Source organism: Cottoperca gobio, chromosome 7 (genome assembly GCF_900634415.1).
Source record: "Cottoperca gobio chromosome 7, fCotGob3.1, whole genome shotgun sequence".
Lineage (NCBI taxonomy): Eukaryota > Metazoa > Chordata > Actinopteri > Perciformes > Bovichtidae > Cottoperca > Cottoperca gobio.
The window spans coordinates 2,743,606-2,761,417 of record NC_041361.1 but is presented as its reverse complement, the minus strand read 5'-3'; the positions used below and the strand labels follow the sequence as shown (position 1 = coordinate 2,761,417).

Below are 17,812 nucleotides of genomic sequence, written 5' to 3'. Positions count from 1 at the left end.
ATTCATGTCAGTATGGTAATATCATTCATTTCCTGAGACACTATAGGCTCCTTGCTCCTTGATCTAAAAGGGAAAGTTATTGATGTCGGGACAAATCAGTCAAATGTTTGGCAATTTGTTATTAGTGGGTTTAAACATACAAAAGCAGAAGTGTGTAATATCCCCGCAGGTCAGCGTCAGGCTGTAATGGCGGCTTCTCTGACGGATGCAGTTTGAGCACAGATTATCTGACTGATAATCTGACAAACTCTTGTGTCAAAGTGGTGATTGCTCTTCATTATGCCCCCCTCCTGTGTTTTAAAGTGCTACGTTAACTTTTGCAAAAGGAAATTTGCACTATCTAGCATTGTGAGTCTTTTGAATTGTTTCTGTTCGTTGCTTTAAAAGCGCTTCTGTTTTTGCTTCAGCCGTTATTTCCACGTGTTGTAAAAGACGCTCATTGCAACTATTTGTTTATAATTTGGTGCCATTGTAAAATAGAGATATGCCTTTTCAAGATAATTGTATTATCTAAACTAAAAAAAAAAAAATGGCTCCATTACATTTTTTGCACAATATTTATATAATGAAGATATTTTGCTATTAAACTGTATTTTATATCAAACTGTATCGCTGTGTTTTATTAGCCTTTGCATGTCTACTTCAACGTTACACTGGAAGGATCCACATAAAACTCTCTGCACACACACACACACACGCTCACAGTTTCTCCTTATACGAAGCAGAGAAGAAGAACAACTTGTGATAATGCTTTCTTTCTTCCGTCTTTAATACAATAACCCGAGTTTCTTAAGCTGCCTTTGATCTTACTTTAACTACCTGACTTTGTGGGCTACAGATGGAGTAAATATGGGGCCTGCTAACTCTCCATACGGCTTTAGACCTTAATTCCTGATTAGCTGAAAAGGGCAGCACTTGCTTTTGGGTCTTGGATATCAGACAACACAGAGGGGAACAGAGGCAAGTGTTTTTGTGCTTCATTTTTGAAGCGAGGATGTTTGGGGGATAAGAGGGAGTTTCTGTAATAGATACTTATCTTACTGCCCTCAAGCCCCTCAAACAAAGTCCCCCTCTGAAGAGATTATAACCCAGGGAGGGCACATTAACTCTAATCCGATGCTTTGAGGCCTCGCACCCCCATACCACCCTCTGCCCCACTTATTTCAACCCTTCTGTTGTTGGGGGGCTACCTTGTATCTAGTGCATGTATGAGTAGGGCCTGTGGCTACACACGAGGGCTGTGTGTGTGCGTGTGTGTGTGCATGTATGTGTGTGTTTGTGTGCGAGTCAGGGGGGCGGAGTGACTGTTTCAATAGCACGCTGACTCTAATGAAAAGCATTGAGGGGTGCATACTGCTGTGTAACTGATTCCTCTCTCTGAAGAGATTAGGCGCTACATTGTTGGTTCAGTTGCTCATTTCCATGAGAGCACAGCCTCCCACCAGCGGCTGCTTGGCTTTGTTATTTTGAGTTGGAAAACACAGAGCCCAATGTCCCGGGCTTCCTTGTTACCATTGTTTCACAAATAGGCCAAAATGTAGATGTCACGTCACAGATGCCCAATAACCTCATTAGCTGCTCTCTGTGAGGCTATAGAGAGAAAAGAATAGATGCATGAACTTCAGTTTGTTCAACTGTATGGAGATTCTGCGGAAATAACAGTACGGCTCTTAAAAGCATTTGTTATAACTAAATATAACAATGTTAATAAGTTAATGTAAATATATATATATATATATATATACTGTATGTGCAGGGGAAACCGTCAACTGAGTTGCAGCGTAATCATAATGTAAAAAGGCAACACTTTACTTTTAAGTCCTTCCTATTTAGCATTCATACGCAGCATATAAACATGTAATAACTGGTTTATAACGCACTATAATGTACCTGTAAGCCCATAGAAGTGTATAAACAGATAGTGAATTACAATATAGTAAAACAGAAGTGTAATATTAAGTTATTAGTGTTGACCTGCGCTGCATACACCTACATGACAGTGTGTAAAACACTATTACTGTATTGTCTGCTTATGACTGCAGAATGTTATCGGTAAAGAATTGCATTTTATTAAGAAGATAAAAGACTTTTCATTTCACTGCAGGGAAAATGGCTTCACTAAAATCTACATACAGCTTGCAACTGAGGAGGAGAAAGGGGACGCTGCAAGATAACAATGTTGGTGATGTAAAAAGCAACCCTTCGCCACACACACACACGGCCCGTGTGGTTTACGCCTTCTGCATATGTGCAGGGAAACTTGCAGCCGATGTGTAGAAACAGGGTGCAGCGAGCTAACAAGCTGATCTGCAACAACGAGCACACCGGGGAGGCTGCTCTGACTGGGCTCATGCAAACTGGGCTCTAGCTGAGGGATCCTGGGGGCCCAGCACCCACCCACCGAGGCCCGACACAGGGAGATAACCAGCGGCAGCACCAGCTGTCATACAGGCCATCACTGCCTAACCAACGCTGCCTGTCACTCACACAGCGGAGGGCCGTCAATCAAGCTGCGCCCAGGAGGGAGCTGGGAGGCGGGCCACTGTCCGGCCCTAAACAAAGACATACTTACATTTGCAAGTGGTTTCAGCGCCACGACCATTTTGAGAGAATGATAGAGTGGTCCTGATAAGAGTAATGACAAAGGACAAAGAGTGGAAGGGGGTCTGGGGAAGAGGGGGTCAGATAGTAAAGACGTGGGAGAGCTTGATAACATTCACACTTTGCTTACATCTCCCCATTTGTGTTGGCGCCCCAGGAAAATCTCATTAGGGTGTTCTGCTCGGAGATATATTTGTTGTCAATTGATCATCTGCGCGTCTCATGATGTCGATTCTCCTTCTGTCGGGATTTTGATCCGTGGCTCTTTGCTCCGTCAAAACATCTGAAAACACAATTTACATACACATTTTAAATCCCTTTTCATCGAGCTTTTATGTGACGCACTGAACATAAACTATTTCCCCTCCTCTGGCTCAGTTTCTATGAGCCTCTGTCAACTTTCTCCCCTTTTAGTATCTGATGCAGTAAAAAAATAAACTAACAAGCAATAGGTGTTAAAGACTCTGTGGATTCTCTTTAGGCTTTTGTTGTCGTGTTGGCACCTACCTATGAGCTATTGTAATTGCATGTTTAGTCCCTTTGTCGGCTCGCAGGTAGGGGATTGCCTGTAATTGAGGTCACACGTAAACCATTTGTCCTGACCTGCTCATTAGCCCCTTGCACCCTCGTTCTGCATTTTCATCCAAAGTCCGGGCCTTGCTTAACTTATCCGTCTGCGTAGTGAGTTAAAAACGTGGAATATGCAGAAGGGTTCGTAGACAAGCGAAGGCATACGGCAGTATACCAATACAGAGGGACGACTCAGGCGTCATCAGAGATAAAGATAAGTTCATCCTCTTTGCTATCTTGTACTGTATCTCTCTGGGCACTGAGGACAATCGTCTTCCATTTGGTCACTTCTCCTGTAAACGACTGACATCCTAACGGCAAACAGCACAAACTCAACCTGTCAGAGCAAGACCAACACCTGCATTGTGGCGGAGCTGGCAAAAGAGGAAGAGAATGAAAAGAAGTTCTACAAGGGGGACAAAGGCCGCTGCCCTGAGCTGTTTGTGTTGTGAGATGTAGACTACTGATGCCATAAGCCTCCTTCTCTTTGCACTATAGCTGCTCCATTGTTGCTCTTGTTCAAATTAGCTTTAGGCTCTTTGGACCCCACCCAAATAAATTCCTCCTTTCCCTCCACCTTCACTACTTTTTATCTGAGGCTGTCCCCAGTATCTCTCTCTCTCTCTTCTCATTAGTGTAACCTCCATTATATGGAATAATATTTGATATAACATCTCTTAGGATAAAAATATGAGGAGATAGAGGGAGAAACAAAACAGGAGAGGTTTAATACTCTCAAATTTCTTGTTTTGTCAGTATTTTCTTTTAATGTATTATTATTATATTATTATTAATATACATTAATAATAATATACATTTCCTGCCATTTGAGAAGCTTTAACTTGATAATGTGAAGATTTTTTTCTACTGTAAGAAAAAGATTAATTCTATTAGACTAATCAATTAATAATTTCATACAAATCACACGCTTCAGTTCAACAGCAGCACAACCAACACGTCTCTGAAACAGCGTCATCAGAACCTCCATGAAGGTCGAGTTCGTTGCAGGACCGCTGTATTAATCTGTGTACATTCTTAGTAAGCATAAGTTTTCTGCAACGAGAGAATCAAGACATTACGTTGCATAGTTGAATTTTGCCCCTTTGTATATTTGCAAGCTTTTAAAAATAATAATAATAATGAAGATAAAATACGAAGACTGCTGGTTTCACATATATAAAGTCAGACTTGTGCACATGCTCAGATTTATGAATGATGCGTACATATGAGGCTAATGTGAGGGTTATTAAAAATATGAATCATTTTGAGTTCATGAAACTGCAACTTACTTGTACATGCAGGTGTTATTATTAACACTTCAGGCAAATACATTTCTTTATAATAGACACATGATAGTTAAGAAAGTGAAAGCATGTCTCATGATCCTGTTTCAGTTTTAAAAATGATAAAATGATAAAAAGGAGTTTTATCAAAAAATGCAGAAAAAAAGCAACTTATTAAATCTAACTGAAAAACTGTAAACATGAGCCAAACGGAGAGTTACAGCTCGCTTCATATAAAATGTAAAATTAGAAAACTAGATTTGGATTAAAGAATAAAAATGCAAACAAAGAAATAAAAAATAAATAAAAATAAAAACTGCAACATAAGATGTAATCATCAATTAAAAAACGTAAAAGATTGTAAATGTAAAATGTCTTCATGTACCACCACGTAATAAAAGCAGCAATGCTATCAGCACCAGCACTACACCTCTTAATACTGTTAATATAATAATCAAAATTATGCAAGATAAAAGAGGTGAGCTCCCTTGAACCCAAACACTGAGCTTAACTGTGGCTCTTTTGAAGAGTGGTGAGGGGACGGGGGACGGTGGAATAAGAAGTGTAATCTTCTCCTCTTATCTCCAGCAAACCCCCCCCCCCCACACACACACACACACAGTTATCCCACAATTATCATATACATTAGTCAACACCTGCTTCACTTAACCTCGTTTAATTAGGTCCATTGAAACGTTGCGCTCCAATCAAAACAAAACAAAACCATCCGACATGTAAAATGTTTGTTATGATTCAGTCAATAAAAAAGAAGAAGCTAAGGCTGTGGGGCCGGATGACCGCTGTTATTGATTAAATACATTTATTTTTGCAGAATGGAACAGATCTTTCTTAGAGACACTTTTACGCGTGCGTAAAACGTATTGCATTTGTTTATTTGCGTAATTTAATGATATTGAGATGGTTAATTCGATTCACAAAAACTACAGATCTGTAGGTGATGAAGTGTCAGAGGCGACAGGAGAGACTGGCGGGATGTTGTTAACTACATTCAGGTTGTTTTCTAAGCTCTGGTCGATTGGTGCCAGACATGCGAAGTGTTAAATTCGTCATAAAAATGACATCAAACCGGTGTAAGTTTCCATGTAGCAAAAACTAAAGAACAGATAAATAAACCGATTTAAAACGTACAAATGGAAAACATAACGTCGCCACGAAATGGACTTAGTATTATTTTAAACTTTTAGTCTTCTGTTTATGAGCTTTTATTTTTATTTGGTGCTGTTATCAAAAGAATAACAACGACACGAACCTTAAAGACTATTTATATGGGCACAAATATAAGATTGTTAAATGTTGTTGATGTTTAATGTTGAGTCTTTATTCACCTCTCCAAAGAAAAGGTTGCATTTGAATTGAAACTTCAGTTCTCTTCTAAAAAAAAAAAAAAATCTCCGTGGTGCGATAAGTAGCACATATTTAGCCTCTCCGCGAAAACGCTAAAAGGAACAGCGGAGGGCTTCTTTGATGGGATTTGTTGCCAGTGAAAGCTGTGGGTCTTTTGAACGTAGCTGTCAGTCACTACCAGTGGGACCTCCCCCCTTCCTCCCCCAGCAAACACACGCTGGCAGCTGGGTGTATATAAATAGATCCGGGAGGTTGGATTGCCACTCAAACTCGAATAGCTGGGACGCAGGAAAGATGCCCGCATCGCAAACTGGAATTGACAGCTTTTTCTTGGAGCGGAACATCAGCATGCCGACTGGATATCAGATCCTGGGATGCCCACCAGGTGTGCAACAGCAGCAGGCTCAGCATCTGGCAGCGATGGCAGCTGGAGTTCCCATAACATACTCAGGACTACAGGGATACAACTTCATCCCCTATCCGCACCACAGGCACATCACACACATGGTGAGTCGACCATTCGAAAAGTATTCAGTCATTAAAATGAAAAGCTCAAGTGGAATCATTACGACCTACTTTGAACAGTAACGTGTGCAAAATGTGATGTTGAGAAGCTGAAGAACTCCGAAGAAGCATCTTGGAGATTTTATTCTCACTTACTGAGTTGAGAAGTTATGTGAGCCCACAAAGACTAAGAGAAGTTGTCGCTGGCCTCATGAGTTCAGAGGAGTTCCTCTTCATTACGTTTCAGTGTATGAAAGTAGCACTCGTTAAAGTCATGGGTCGCCAAATTCATGCGTAATTGCGCACAGTCGAGATTCCTTTTGCTCGTCCTTACGTTACTTCTCTCTGTTTTTCCCAGAACAACGGTTTCGACTTGAAGGTTGCCTCTCCCTACCATCACGCGCTCCTGTCTCGCGGGGGGGGTTTCTACCCGCCGTACCGCCCTGGAGCAGCCGAGGATCCTGGTAGGGTGGCCAAAGTGGCCACCCGAGAGAGCACCGGGGCGCTGAAGGCCTGGCTGAATGAGCACCTCAAGAACCCGTATCCGACCAAAGGCGAGAAAATCATGCTCGCCATCATCACCAAAATGAGCCTCACGCAGGTCTCCACCTGGTTCGCAAACGCAAGGCGACGCCTGAAGAAGGAGAACAGGGTCAGCTGGGCGTGTAAGGGGAAATCAGACGAGGAGGATGATGAGCAGGAGGGAGAGAGCGACGATGCAGACAGTTCAATGCAGAACTGTCACCTGGATGAGCGGGATGAAGAAGAGCCTCAAAGTGACCCTGCAGACACCGATGAGCACGTCGAGAGCGCATTGGACAGCTCAGCATCTGTGGATGCGCGGTTGGAGATGCCGCCGCAGCAGCAGCAGCAGCCAAGCAGCAAACATGAAGACAGAGAACTCGCAACTGTCAAGAAAGTTGAAAAGAGTGACTCTGATCACACGCTATCTTCTTTGGAGAGTAAAGAAAACATTAGTCAGAAACCTAAAATCTGGTCTTTGGCTGAGACCGCCACTTCAGAGACTGTGAAGAAACCTCAGGACAATATTTACCACCCGGCAGGAAAACTTTGGGCAGAGTGGGCTTCAAGAAACGGACTGTTTGTTCCGTCATGTTACACCACACATGAAATTGTCTAAACGTGGGTTTTCTTTAGACACTAATTAAAAAGACATTTTTCAACATACTTTGCACTTTAAAACTTTCAAACCTCAGGGATTTGGTCGTTAATTCCTGCAGTTTGCAGTGAAATTAAAATCTGTTGTTTCGAGACCAAAGATTAAACATGTTATTGTAAATAAATGTAGATGTATTTTTCCATCACAAACATGTAAATTATGTGTCCTTTCATTCATGAAGTAATATTTTTGCTTAAATAAAGTTCAGCTTCTAGCGTAATTCTCACGTGTTTTACTGGTGATGATGGATTTGGGCAGTTTACTTTGCATTAATGGAAAAACTAAAGTCACGTGCAGCTTTGTTTTCCTTCTTTCTTATGAAGACCTTTTTAAACTACAATATGTAACACATAGTTTGTGTTCAGGAAGTAGCATCTTTAATCTCAATTTAATTGGAAAGAGAGTATTAGGTCTTACTTTGCACATCAAACCCAAGTCAATTAAATATTCTCAAACAGGTTTGGGCTGGATAATCCCTGACATTACTCTTTGAAAAACTTCTAATTGTTTCTAATTTATGTGTGACTGCAATTGATGTTCGGTTTCTTTATTTGAGCCATTTTCTCCTCAGGTACAATATATATATAATTCACTTTAGATTAGACAGCTGCAGGCCTTTAAAGTCTTAGCAAAGTTTAGGGTTTGGCAGAGGGATGCTTCACTATCAATCGCACAGGTTTCCATGTAAATTCAAAGGGCTGTGCCTCCATTAATCCGGGGATAATGAGAAAGCCCCTGGGAGCGCTGTTGCACCTCTCCATGCAAAGCCCTACAAACAGGAACATAGAGGACAGATTAGCTCTCATTTCAGCCTCTTGCCTCACAGGAAACAGATGAATATAATAGAATATCATGTCACACACCATCAATGTGTTTAGAAATTAGGCCTACTGATAAAACTGTGTTTCCTTTTGAGCGGGACTTTTACAAGGGTAGCTTTAATAATGACACTATTCTACTTATATTTCCAGTTTTAAACTGCAGAGACGCTATTTGATAAATTAAACATTCAACAGTCACAGCGAACCTCGAGCACCCCCTTGAGGAAATTAAGAAGTAACTGCAGCACGATTGAACTAAACTAGGGGTTTTCTTTATGTGAAAGCGACAGGCACATGTTCGCAAATTGTCATAACTCAGTCAAATTACGGCACACATATACAGTAAACATATTTTTAGATTCAGCGTGACTTACTCTTTCCGAGGATGTCATTATATCCAATGTCAATCAAGAAAAAACATCTAAAAATCCGCTTAGAAATCATGGACGCTCCTTAGAACCCCAGAACTTGCTTGATAGTTCTTACGTTTTTAAATTGTCTTTAGTGTCAAAGTTATCCAGTAATAGTTGTCCGTACATCCATGGGTTCAGTGCAAACAGGAACCGATTGTAGTTAATTCGGCATACTTTTAATGCTGCAATTCTTTCGAAATGGAAACAAATATAGGCAAAAACGATTGTGCATGTAGCCCGCAGCATGAACATAACTCTCTGATTCCTTGGGGGTGCATTACTTCCTCTTTAGGCCATATCCTCACAAGGCATTATGGGAACTTTCTCTATTTTGTCAATGACCCCTGCATTACAGACACTAACTAACAGAAGATAAGAAATAAACACTAAACAAATAAATGACATGCTGTTTCCATATTAACAATTTACCACTTTGTGCAAAAAAATATATATTGAAGTGTTTTAGTAAAGAATTTAAATAAAAGTGGATGACATTAAAATAAAATACAAACACAGTGACAAATGAGCCCACAATCTAAAATAATGCTCCCAAGTTAATGCGGTTAATTCATATACTGTAGTATGACACACTATCTTTCAATATTGTTACACTAAAACATCATCATTTCAACATATGATTTACATTTATTTTTAACACTTAGGACTAATGTATACATATTTAGGGGGAGAATTCTGTACAAAAGAGACATGGGGCAACAGTACACAACAGCTTACATTCATAATTTCATACTATCAGCGATGATCTGAGTGACAGCAGCTGTTTTCAGTCACTAAATGTTTGTGTTTGTGATTCCTGTCGGGAGAGGATTGACGATTTCCCATTCTCCTGAGTCACATAGTTTCCATTTTCAGAAAAAACTACTTCGGTTGACTCCTTCTGGCTTAGCGTATCCTCGTTTTCCTCCGGTGTCCCCGCACCAGCCTCCTCTTGTATAGACTGACCCTCAGGCATCAACGACTGAACTTCTTCAGTTGGGTTTGTGATCTCCACTCTGGTTTCTCTCAGCTGCTCCCTTTCTTCTCCCCGACATGATTCTAAACAGTCCTGGAAAAGTAAAATGGTGTTGAAATATAGAACGTTACATTTTCAGTTGTGGAAATTAATTCAAGGTCAACAGTTTTAGTTTCTCCGAGTGTGTTTATGCTCTTTATTAATCAGATCACTCCACTTCCACATAAATAGAAAACAGGGTTTCCTTTTTTCAGGTTAAGGGATTAAGGAATAAGCATATTTCCCAGAATGCAAACTATCCCTTAAAGTGAGCATATAAAAAGAGGAAGTGACATCATGTTGGAAAATACAATTGTTTTAGGAACAATGACGTCCAACACAAGCATTCAGTCAATTGTCTTCTTTAAAGTGCAATAATTTGGATTGTTTACATAGTTTTACTGCTTTCTTCAGTCAGTTTACTACAGTCAACACAGCAAGATAAAATAAATGACATTTACCTTTACCTTTCCTTTTGCATCTCCTGGAAGAAGAAGGAAGAACAAAAAAAACAGAGAGCATGAGCACGTGGATAAGTGGAAACTCCTCAGACATGTTATAAGAGAGAGAATTTAGAGCACTACATACCTTTGCAGAGACAAAGTTTGCAAACTACGATCGCAATTACAACTGCAATCACAGAAACAATAGCGATCACAATGCCGTGCACTCGTAAGGTTGCCTCTGCAAGACAAAAATAAAGAGAGAAAAACATTTAATACATATTAATTGGGCTAAATAAGGGCTTGTATTTAGAATATTGTATTTATATCTGAATAATATCTATAATTAAATCACAGTGGCGTCTACAGATGTGGTGTAATCATCGTGTAGGTGAAAGCTGTTAATCCCACACTCAGAACCACAGACCGACACACACTTATGACGTGCAGCCTCTCGTCATCCTACGCGGTTTCGTTTTGATCGAGTCACCGCTAACCACACATCTGCAGATGGCAGCAGAGTTGAAGGTGAGAAACCTTAACAATGTATCCGCCTCTTGCAGAACTCACCACAGATGTTGTCCGATACGTCTGTTCCGCTCTCTTGAATACGGTATCCATTCTCACATCTGCAAAGAATTTCATAGTGTTAAAAGGATAATTCCTGGTTTCAGGGGACTATTTGTTCTGCTCAGGGTAACAGTTTATGAAAGGTGACAGCAGCATCTCAATACTATGGCTCCAGTTTACAAATATATGTTCTTAAGATGATACGTTGCACTACTTCTATTACATACACTCATCAAATCGCACTCTGAAAAATATGGGTCAGGCACCAGGCACAGACACAGTTGAGAGTGGAGTCGATCTTTTCATTGATTGCACGCAAATTAAGCGTACTTCCTAACTATTTCCTTTAACAGTGACTTAAGAAACTAACCGAATTCATAAGCTTGAGGGAGCACACAACTACACAAACGCTTGTAATTGGAGTTAATCCACTTACTCTGTCCACTTCTTACAGGCACCGTCCAATGAGTTGTCATTGGAAAATGTGCCTTTCGGGCATTCCTGACACACTGTGTCATGCGTGTGGTTTCCTGAAAGCAGAGCACGATTCATTCAGCACATTGCGAAAACAAAGCTGATTGTTCTTTATATTCGGCGTGCATCAAAAAAGGCGTTTCGTACCTATGTTTTGAGGCTCATGCCCCGGTGTACAGACCGTGTGTTTCACACAGGTTATACATTGTTCACTGGAGCAGTGGAACCCCTCTTTACACAGGCAGGTGCTTTGTTTCTTCTTGCTCTTATGGACAGGATTCAGAAAGTTTCTATCTGAAAGAAGAATGAACACAAGTTGTACGTTGTGCTACATCAAACTGAAGTCTGCCAGTTTGTAAAGGAACAGTACTTACTTGGGTCACAGTAGGGCTGACGTTGACACTTGGAGTTAAGTGTGTATTTATCCTGATACTCATTATCCCCACATTCTGGGCACTGAGGATCCAGACAAGTGCTGGCCGAAGACATTCTGGTTCCTGAAAAACACAAGTGTTGCTTCATAGTAAGCAAATGCAGCACTGTGCAGTATTATAGTCTTTCTTAGTCAAGTGACGTTTAATCCACAAAACAGACATTTTAGGAAATGAGCTAAGAGAGATGCCACCCTTATATCTGTCTGTTAAATACAAAGCTGCAGTCAGGAGACGGCTAGCTTAGCTTAGCACAAAGACTGGAAACAAGGGGAAACAGGTAGCCTGGCTGTGCGTCCGTCAGCACCTCGAAAGTTCACTAATTAACACGTTATGTTTGATTTGTTAAATCCGTATAAAAGTCGAAGTGTAAAAACAGAAAGTTGCAATTTCCCGCGGGGGAATGTGTTCTGAAGATGTGCTGATTATTTTTTTTGTATAATTTAGTCAATGAAATGTTAAAACCTAATGAAAGAATGGCCATTACAACTTCAATCTTAAAATGTTTGTTTCACAAAGAGTTTGAAACCCAGAGATAATCAGCTCACAATAATATAAAGTGTTGAAAAGGAGCACATCATCTCATTTGAGAAGCACCTTTTTACCCTTTACAATTATTTATTTATTGATTAATTAACTAACCTTCGCCATTTATATAGTGCCAAATCATAACAATAAAATAACATCGTATTTTATAATGGCAAATTATCTCAAGCACTTGGTGACAGAGAAAGGAAAAACTATTTTTTATCAGGCAGGAAGCTCGAGCAGAACCAACATCCCCCTCGACTGGTTGGGTTGAGAGACAAAGGGAGAGGGAAGAGAGGACTGAAGAAGAGGAAGAAGAAGAGTGAGTTGAACTATTCTTTGTTGTTGTTTTTAGCTTCAGTATTGATCGAAAACTGCAGTTCCTTAAATGGCTGGCTCCAAAGACCCCCCCCCCCCCATGTTAAAATGCCAAACTTTACAGCAGAAATAAACTACACTATTTTACACTACATGTCAACATTTACATTCATACACTGGTGACACAGGGTGCCACAACATGCTCATCAGGATCTAATCTTAATGCTGATTCTCTCACACACACACACACACACACACACACACACACACACGGCAATTTGGGGTTCAGTAACTCAACTTGCGGCTATAGGTAGTGTGCAAACACGCGACGAAACTGTGTGACGTATGCGTGTGACGCCATGTTGGATGATATACAAATCAACAATGGTGTCTAAAGCGAACAACAACAGCAATACAACTCCGACTTCTTCAAAGTATTGTGACTCTCTGGAGTCCTCTGCAAAGGCAAGATTCAGAGGAAAAAGTCCAAATTTGCAGCCGTGACCCGATTCATTACCGGCGATTGAATATCCGGATATTGTGAACTACTTTGTGCTACAAACGTCGTGGGCAACCAACGCACAAATGAAGGCATACAAGAGCGTAGATGCTTATAATGTCTTTGTTTCTGGCTGGGTTGGTAGTCTTCTTACCAAACCACTGAAAGATGACAGGGTGCTCGTCCATGCTCGTGTAAATCACTCTCAAAGAGCTCGAGATGCACCGCTCAAGCCGTGGTTTGTGAGTGAGAAGAGCGGCGATGTTATCCTCGCACACTGTGATTGTATGGCTGGATTAAGCGAAGCATGTTCTCACATTGGTGCTTTGCTTTTCACAAGTGAAGTAGGTTCAAGAATAAGCCAAACAAAAACATGCACAGAAGAAAAGAGCAAATGGCATCGCATGTAAAGAAAGTGCCTTATTTACCAGTCAGCGATGTAGAGAAGTAAGGTCTTACAGTGTTCGGGTATATCATAAGCACAAATGTTTAACGTAAACATTGAAAACATAGCTTTAGCATGAGCTCTTAGCAGATATAAAGTGGACGCCACACACACGGGTGAATTGTGCTTCTTCTTCTGTTAAATCCTCACGAGTTATGTTGCTAAACCAGCTTACGGCGTTCGGTAGACAGCAGTTCATCCCTCCCATATATATATATATATATATATATTCGTTACATTTACACCGAGATAGAAGTGTCTCACCCTTGAGGGACAAGTAAAGTATTTTGAATTGAATCAAACATTTACGTACCTGGAACACACATTTTGCAGCACTCGCCATCCATATTCGCATATTGAGTCAGAGGGTCACACTGGGGCTGAGCAGCAGTCATCACCTGCAAAACAACACATGTGATATACAAAACAACACATGTGATATGCATAACAACACATGTGATATACAAAACAACACATGTGATATACAAAACAACACATGTGATATGCATAACAACACATGTGATATGCATAACAAGGCTTTGTATCCTCTGCAGTAATGGTGGGGCTTCTCTGAGACTGTTGGTTCACTTCCTCTCAGTCCAGACTGTAATGGGCGTGGTGGAAAGTCCCAAACATTCAAGAAGCTGTTAACTCTGAAACTGACAGCCACGTGCTTTCCTTTCTTTCTTTTATATCAATGCCAGTATTTTGTGTATCAGGATTTTTATTAAGTCTGTTTTTTTCACAACAACCTTAAATCTCCTCACTGTTGCGAGGAAAACGAAAGTGAAAGTAACTTTAAACAGACGTGCGCCACTGGGTGTAACTGTACACTGTACATAAAAGGCGTAAACTCGAAAAATAATGCACAATTTCGACCGGCATATTAGATTAAACTGTATTTCTGAGCAAAAAATGCATACAAATAACTAAAAGTAACAAGCGTTATAGCCTATACTCACACGACTAGATGATAAGAGTGTAATTGCAGCTACTTTTAGCTATCACGAGCCACAATCTTTCTTTTACAATAAACACACCACGCATTACTCACCATAGAATCCCACATCATCATCATCAGCAGCAGCAGCAGAAGATGCATCTTAGTTTGCAGCATGTTGTTGCTCTCCACTTCTACAGTCTCAGTGTGTGTGTGTGCTCACAGCTCTGTCCTCTTCTAACCTTACACGACGCAGGGAGGGAGGAGCAGCTGCGCGAGGGGATTTCCTTTGTGAATGGTTTTCTTCACTTGACCATTTCCTGTAAATTATAGCATCATGTGTGTGGTTCCTAAAATGTCCAGAGGTAAAACTTCGGCCACGACATGAAATATGTTGATGATTGCAAGAAGAATATTAAAGTTTACCAAAAGATATTAGTGGTGGAAGTATTTTTACTTACTTAAAGTAAAAGTAACAACATCAGAGTGTGCAAATAGTCAAATACAAGTAAAAGTCCTGCATTTAAAAGTTATTCTTAACAGCAAAGTGTACTCAAAGTAGGATATCATAAGTAAAGCGTGGGCTACTTATGCAGACGACAGTTTAACTATATATTATATTATTGGATTATTATTACTGATGCATTAAAGTGTAAACAGCTTTACTGTTGCAGTTGGCTGAGATGGAGCTAATCTTAAGTAGGCTACTTTATTTATCTATTTAATCTACAGCAGCACATTGTATTTAATAAACTCATTGTATTCAAATGCAAAACAAAACATTAACTATAGCTTTCAAGAATTTTTTTTAGGATTCCCAAATTACATTGCTTCTTATGAATTGTATGACAGAAAAAAAAGTTGTATTAGTTCTCGACCACACCTGCTCTACTGCAACGCCTGAAACTACACCAGATTGAGGGATTCCCCAAGAAATTTTCATGAAGTGGGAATTCCCACACGGTCACCGTGAAGGAGCTGTGGTGTTCAGACATGCGCACTGGACATTCAATGTGTCTAACGAGATCTAAGTGAGCCCTATGCCTATTTTGTTTGGTAAAAGCGAGTCCAATCAGCTGCTATTCAGATTGTGTTGCGCGTGTATTCATGCAATTACGGCGCCTGTACCGGGTGCAGCTGCGCACTTCATTTCTCACAATCTTCCCCTTGGTGGAAATTCCAATGGATTCCTAATAAGAGACAGTTCCTGTGCACACATTGGAAATGAAGCCGTCTTACTGGAATATTTACATAATTTTACCTCTGAATTACCTTTTTCTTCTTTTATACTGCCTTGTGTGAGCCTGTGCACTTTATCTGTGCTTTTTCTTGAATTATCCCTGCTCCCTTATTCATGAAATACTCTGCACACAGTTCATTGTTGACCAGGACTAGAGGAAGGGATGATGGAAGGGTGGGTAAAGGGGTACAATGTCTGGTTTTACATTTGTCTTGAATAATGAATATAAATATTAGGTCTAAAGTTCAAGTTTAAAATGAAAAATGTACTTATTTGACAATTTTTGAGACTAAAAATCTAATTTCAGTCACTTCTCATAAAAGGTTTTGAATATTTTTGTAAATAAGCAGATATAAGACTCCACATATAAGAAGACTAGAAGAAAAGAAAGATAATAAATAGAGATAGTCAAACACAACCTACTGTATATTGTAAATAAACTGAGACATACAAAATAAAACCATAAAAAGTAAGAAAATGAACTAGGGAGAGTAGTTGAATTTCAGAGGGGGAAAATATCAAGGCCTTGAAAGTTTTTTAGAATATAGACATGGTGCTTGAATTTGTATATTTTATGCAAGAATAGAAATTGACGTTCTATTAATATTTGTTTTACTAAACGTTAGTTGTTACCGTCACTGTAACACAGCACAATTGAGTATATAGTTAATTATAAATATTCTGTGTTATAACAGTAATTAACTCTGATATGTGTCTCAAGCTATGCTGTGTAGGGTCCTTGAATTCGAGGGAATTGGGCCTGGAAAGTCCTTGAAAAGTCCTAAAACAGACAAATTTAAATCCTACATGGACTGAAGTATTTAAAATAAAGTGTACTTTATAAAACAAACTACATAAAATGAACAAGGAAGCTGAAAGAGCACATTTACGTTGTCGATACAGCGTTTCTGTCTGACATTCTGACAAGATTTATCCAAAGGCAGAGTAAAGTATCAGCATTGTTAGGGGGTAAACTAATCATCCTAAAAGTCATGAAACAAGCTGTAGGCAGTTTGAAAAGTGACACACAACACCCCTGGCTGAATAAAGTGTGTGTGGGGGGAAACATTGATAGAAGTGACACTGACAGCTTGGTGGAAATCCAACACAAATAACACCTTTATATAAATAAACTCCAATCTGGCACAACCTGGACTTTCACATTAAAAACGAACCACGAGCATTTAATTCATGTGAAAGAGCAGGAACTACACATCTGGAGCATTTATTTGATCACGACACAAATACAGAGATACCAAATCAGTGGTAACAGCTTCTTGCAATATTCACAACACGTTCTGCAACCACCGCCATTGTTCGACCAACTCGAACTCATAGCCACTCAGAAAAAGTGCTTTTCACAAAAGTCCAAACTTCAAAACAGACAACATGACCAGTCCAAGATCTTGATAGCAACTCGTGGACGTAAGTCCAATACAAGATTCTACACAGAGCTCAGCTCACTGTATAAACTACACAACATGGGGTCTCTGCCTCCCCAATCAAAACATTCTGGACAAACATTGCACATGAAATATCCTCAAACGTAGATCTCAGCACTCATGTCTCCCCTTCTGTATGTCTGCTAGGAGACCTCTCCTCAGTCGAAACCAGCCACTGGAATATGAACAACCTGTACTTAACTAGTACTACTGTTTCCTTTGGGTATTTCTCCCCCGCTCTTTGTTGTAGCACCTGTAAAGTCACTACTGCTTTGTTTTTGCGGCAATAAAAAGAAAAGAAAACGTCTCTCTGCCTTTGTAAGACAGCGTTGGGATTTAAATCAGTTCTCAAGGGAAAACCTTTTATACCAAAATGATGAAACATTTACATTTGTTCCTTTTTAAGTTTGCACACCTGGACTTTCCTTAAGAACTGTGCAGTGACATTATGTAATAGAAAAACGCATTCTGATTAGGAATACATTGATAAACATTGCGTTAATGTATTATTATGGGTATTGGGAAAGAGCTGCAGATTTCTTAGCGCTATCGCTTACATAGAACCAGGTGAGCAGCAGATAAGGCACATTGTCTTGCAAGTGGAGACATGTAAACTGTCTGGAAATGTTTGCTGTTTTGCAGAGAAAGCATGTGTGTGAGTATATGTGGGTGTGGCCAAACAGTGACTACCTGATTTACCTACGAGTGTTATCTGAGCTGAAAGAGGGGGAAG

At 40.0% G+C, this 17,812-nt stretch overlaps 2 protein-coding genes across 3 annotated transcripts; one reads left to right on the top strand and one right to left on the bottom strand.

Annotated features, from left to right (window-relative positions):
• The first annotated feature begins 6,074 nt into the window (after nt 1-6,074).
• Nucleotides 6,075-7,716, top strand: irx7 (iroquois homeobox 7). The gene is made up of 2 exons (XM_029436695.1): nt 6,075-6,326; nt 6,682-7,716. Exons 1-2 carry the CDS (start codon nt 6,114-6,116, stop codon nt 7,462-7,464), a joined length of 996 nt encoding a protein of 331 aa, XP_029292555.1. The 5' UTR covers nt 6,075-6,113; the 3' UTR covers nt 7,465-7,716.
• Nucleotides 7,717-9,183: 1,467 nt separating this feature from the next.
• cd40 (CD40 molecule, TNF receptor superfamily member 5) lies at nt 9,184-14,660 on the bottom strand. 2 transcript variants are annotated; one of them, XM_029436697.1, is made up of 9 exons: nt 14,512-14,660; nt 13,771-13,855; nt 11,611-11,733; nt 11,384-11,530; nt 11,199-11,292; nt 10,763-10,821; nt 10,338-10,433; nt 10,211-10,233; nt 9,184-9,803 (listed from the first exon to the last, which is right to left on the bottom strand). In XM_029436697.1, the coding sequence occupies exons 1-9, from the start codon at nt 14,572-14,574 to the stop codon at nt 9,522-9,524; spliced, it is 972 nt and encodes a 323-aa protein (XP_029292557.1). In that variant the 5' UTR covers nt 14,575-14,660; the 3' UTR covers nt 9,184-9,521. The 2 variants fall into 2 exon arrangements, with proteins under 2 accessions (XP_029292557.1, XP_029292556.1); XM_029436696.1 differs by lacking the exon at nt 14,512-14,660 and having other exon boundaries at nt 10,217-10,233; nt 13,771-13,874.
• Nucleotides 14,661-17,812: the final 3,152 nt, after the last annotated feature.

Coding starts and splice junctions, on each gene's coding strand:
- irx7 (XM_029436695.1), top strand. CDS start 6,114: ATGCCCGCATCGCAAACTGGAATTGACAGCTTTTTCTTGGAGCGGAAC. Junction 6,327..6,681: donor ACAGGCACATCACACACATG/GTGAGTCGACCA, acceptor TGTTTTTCCCAG/AACAACGGTTTCGACTTGAA.
- cd40 (XM_029436697.1), bottom strand. CDS start 14,574: ATGCTGCAAACTAAGATGCATCTTCTGCTGCTGCTGCTGATGATGATG. Junction 13,856..14,511: donor TGATGATGTGGGATTCTATG/GTGAGTAATGCG, acceptor GTTGTTTTGCAG/GTGATGACTGCTGCTCAGCC. Junction 11,531..11,610: donor TCAGCCCTACTGTGACCCAA/GTAAGTACTGTT, acceptor TTCTTCTTTCAG/ATAGAAACTTTCTGAATCCT.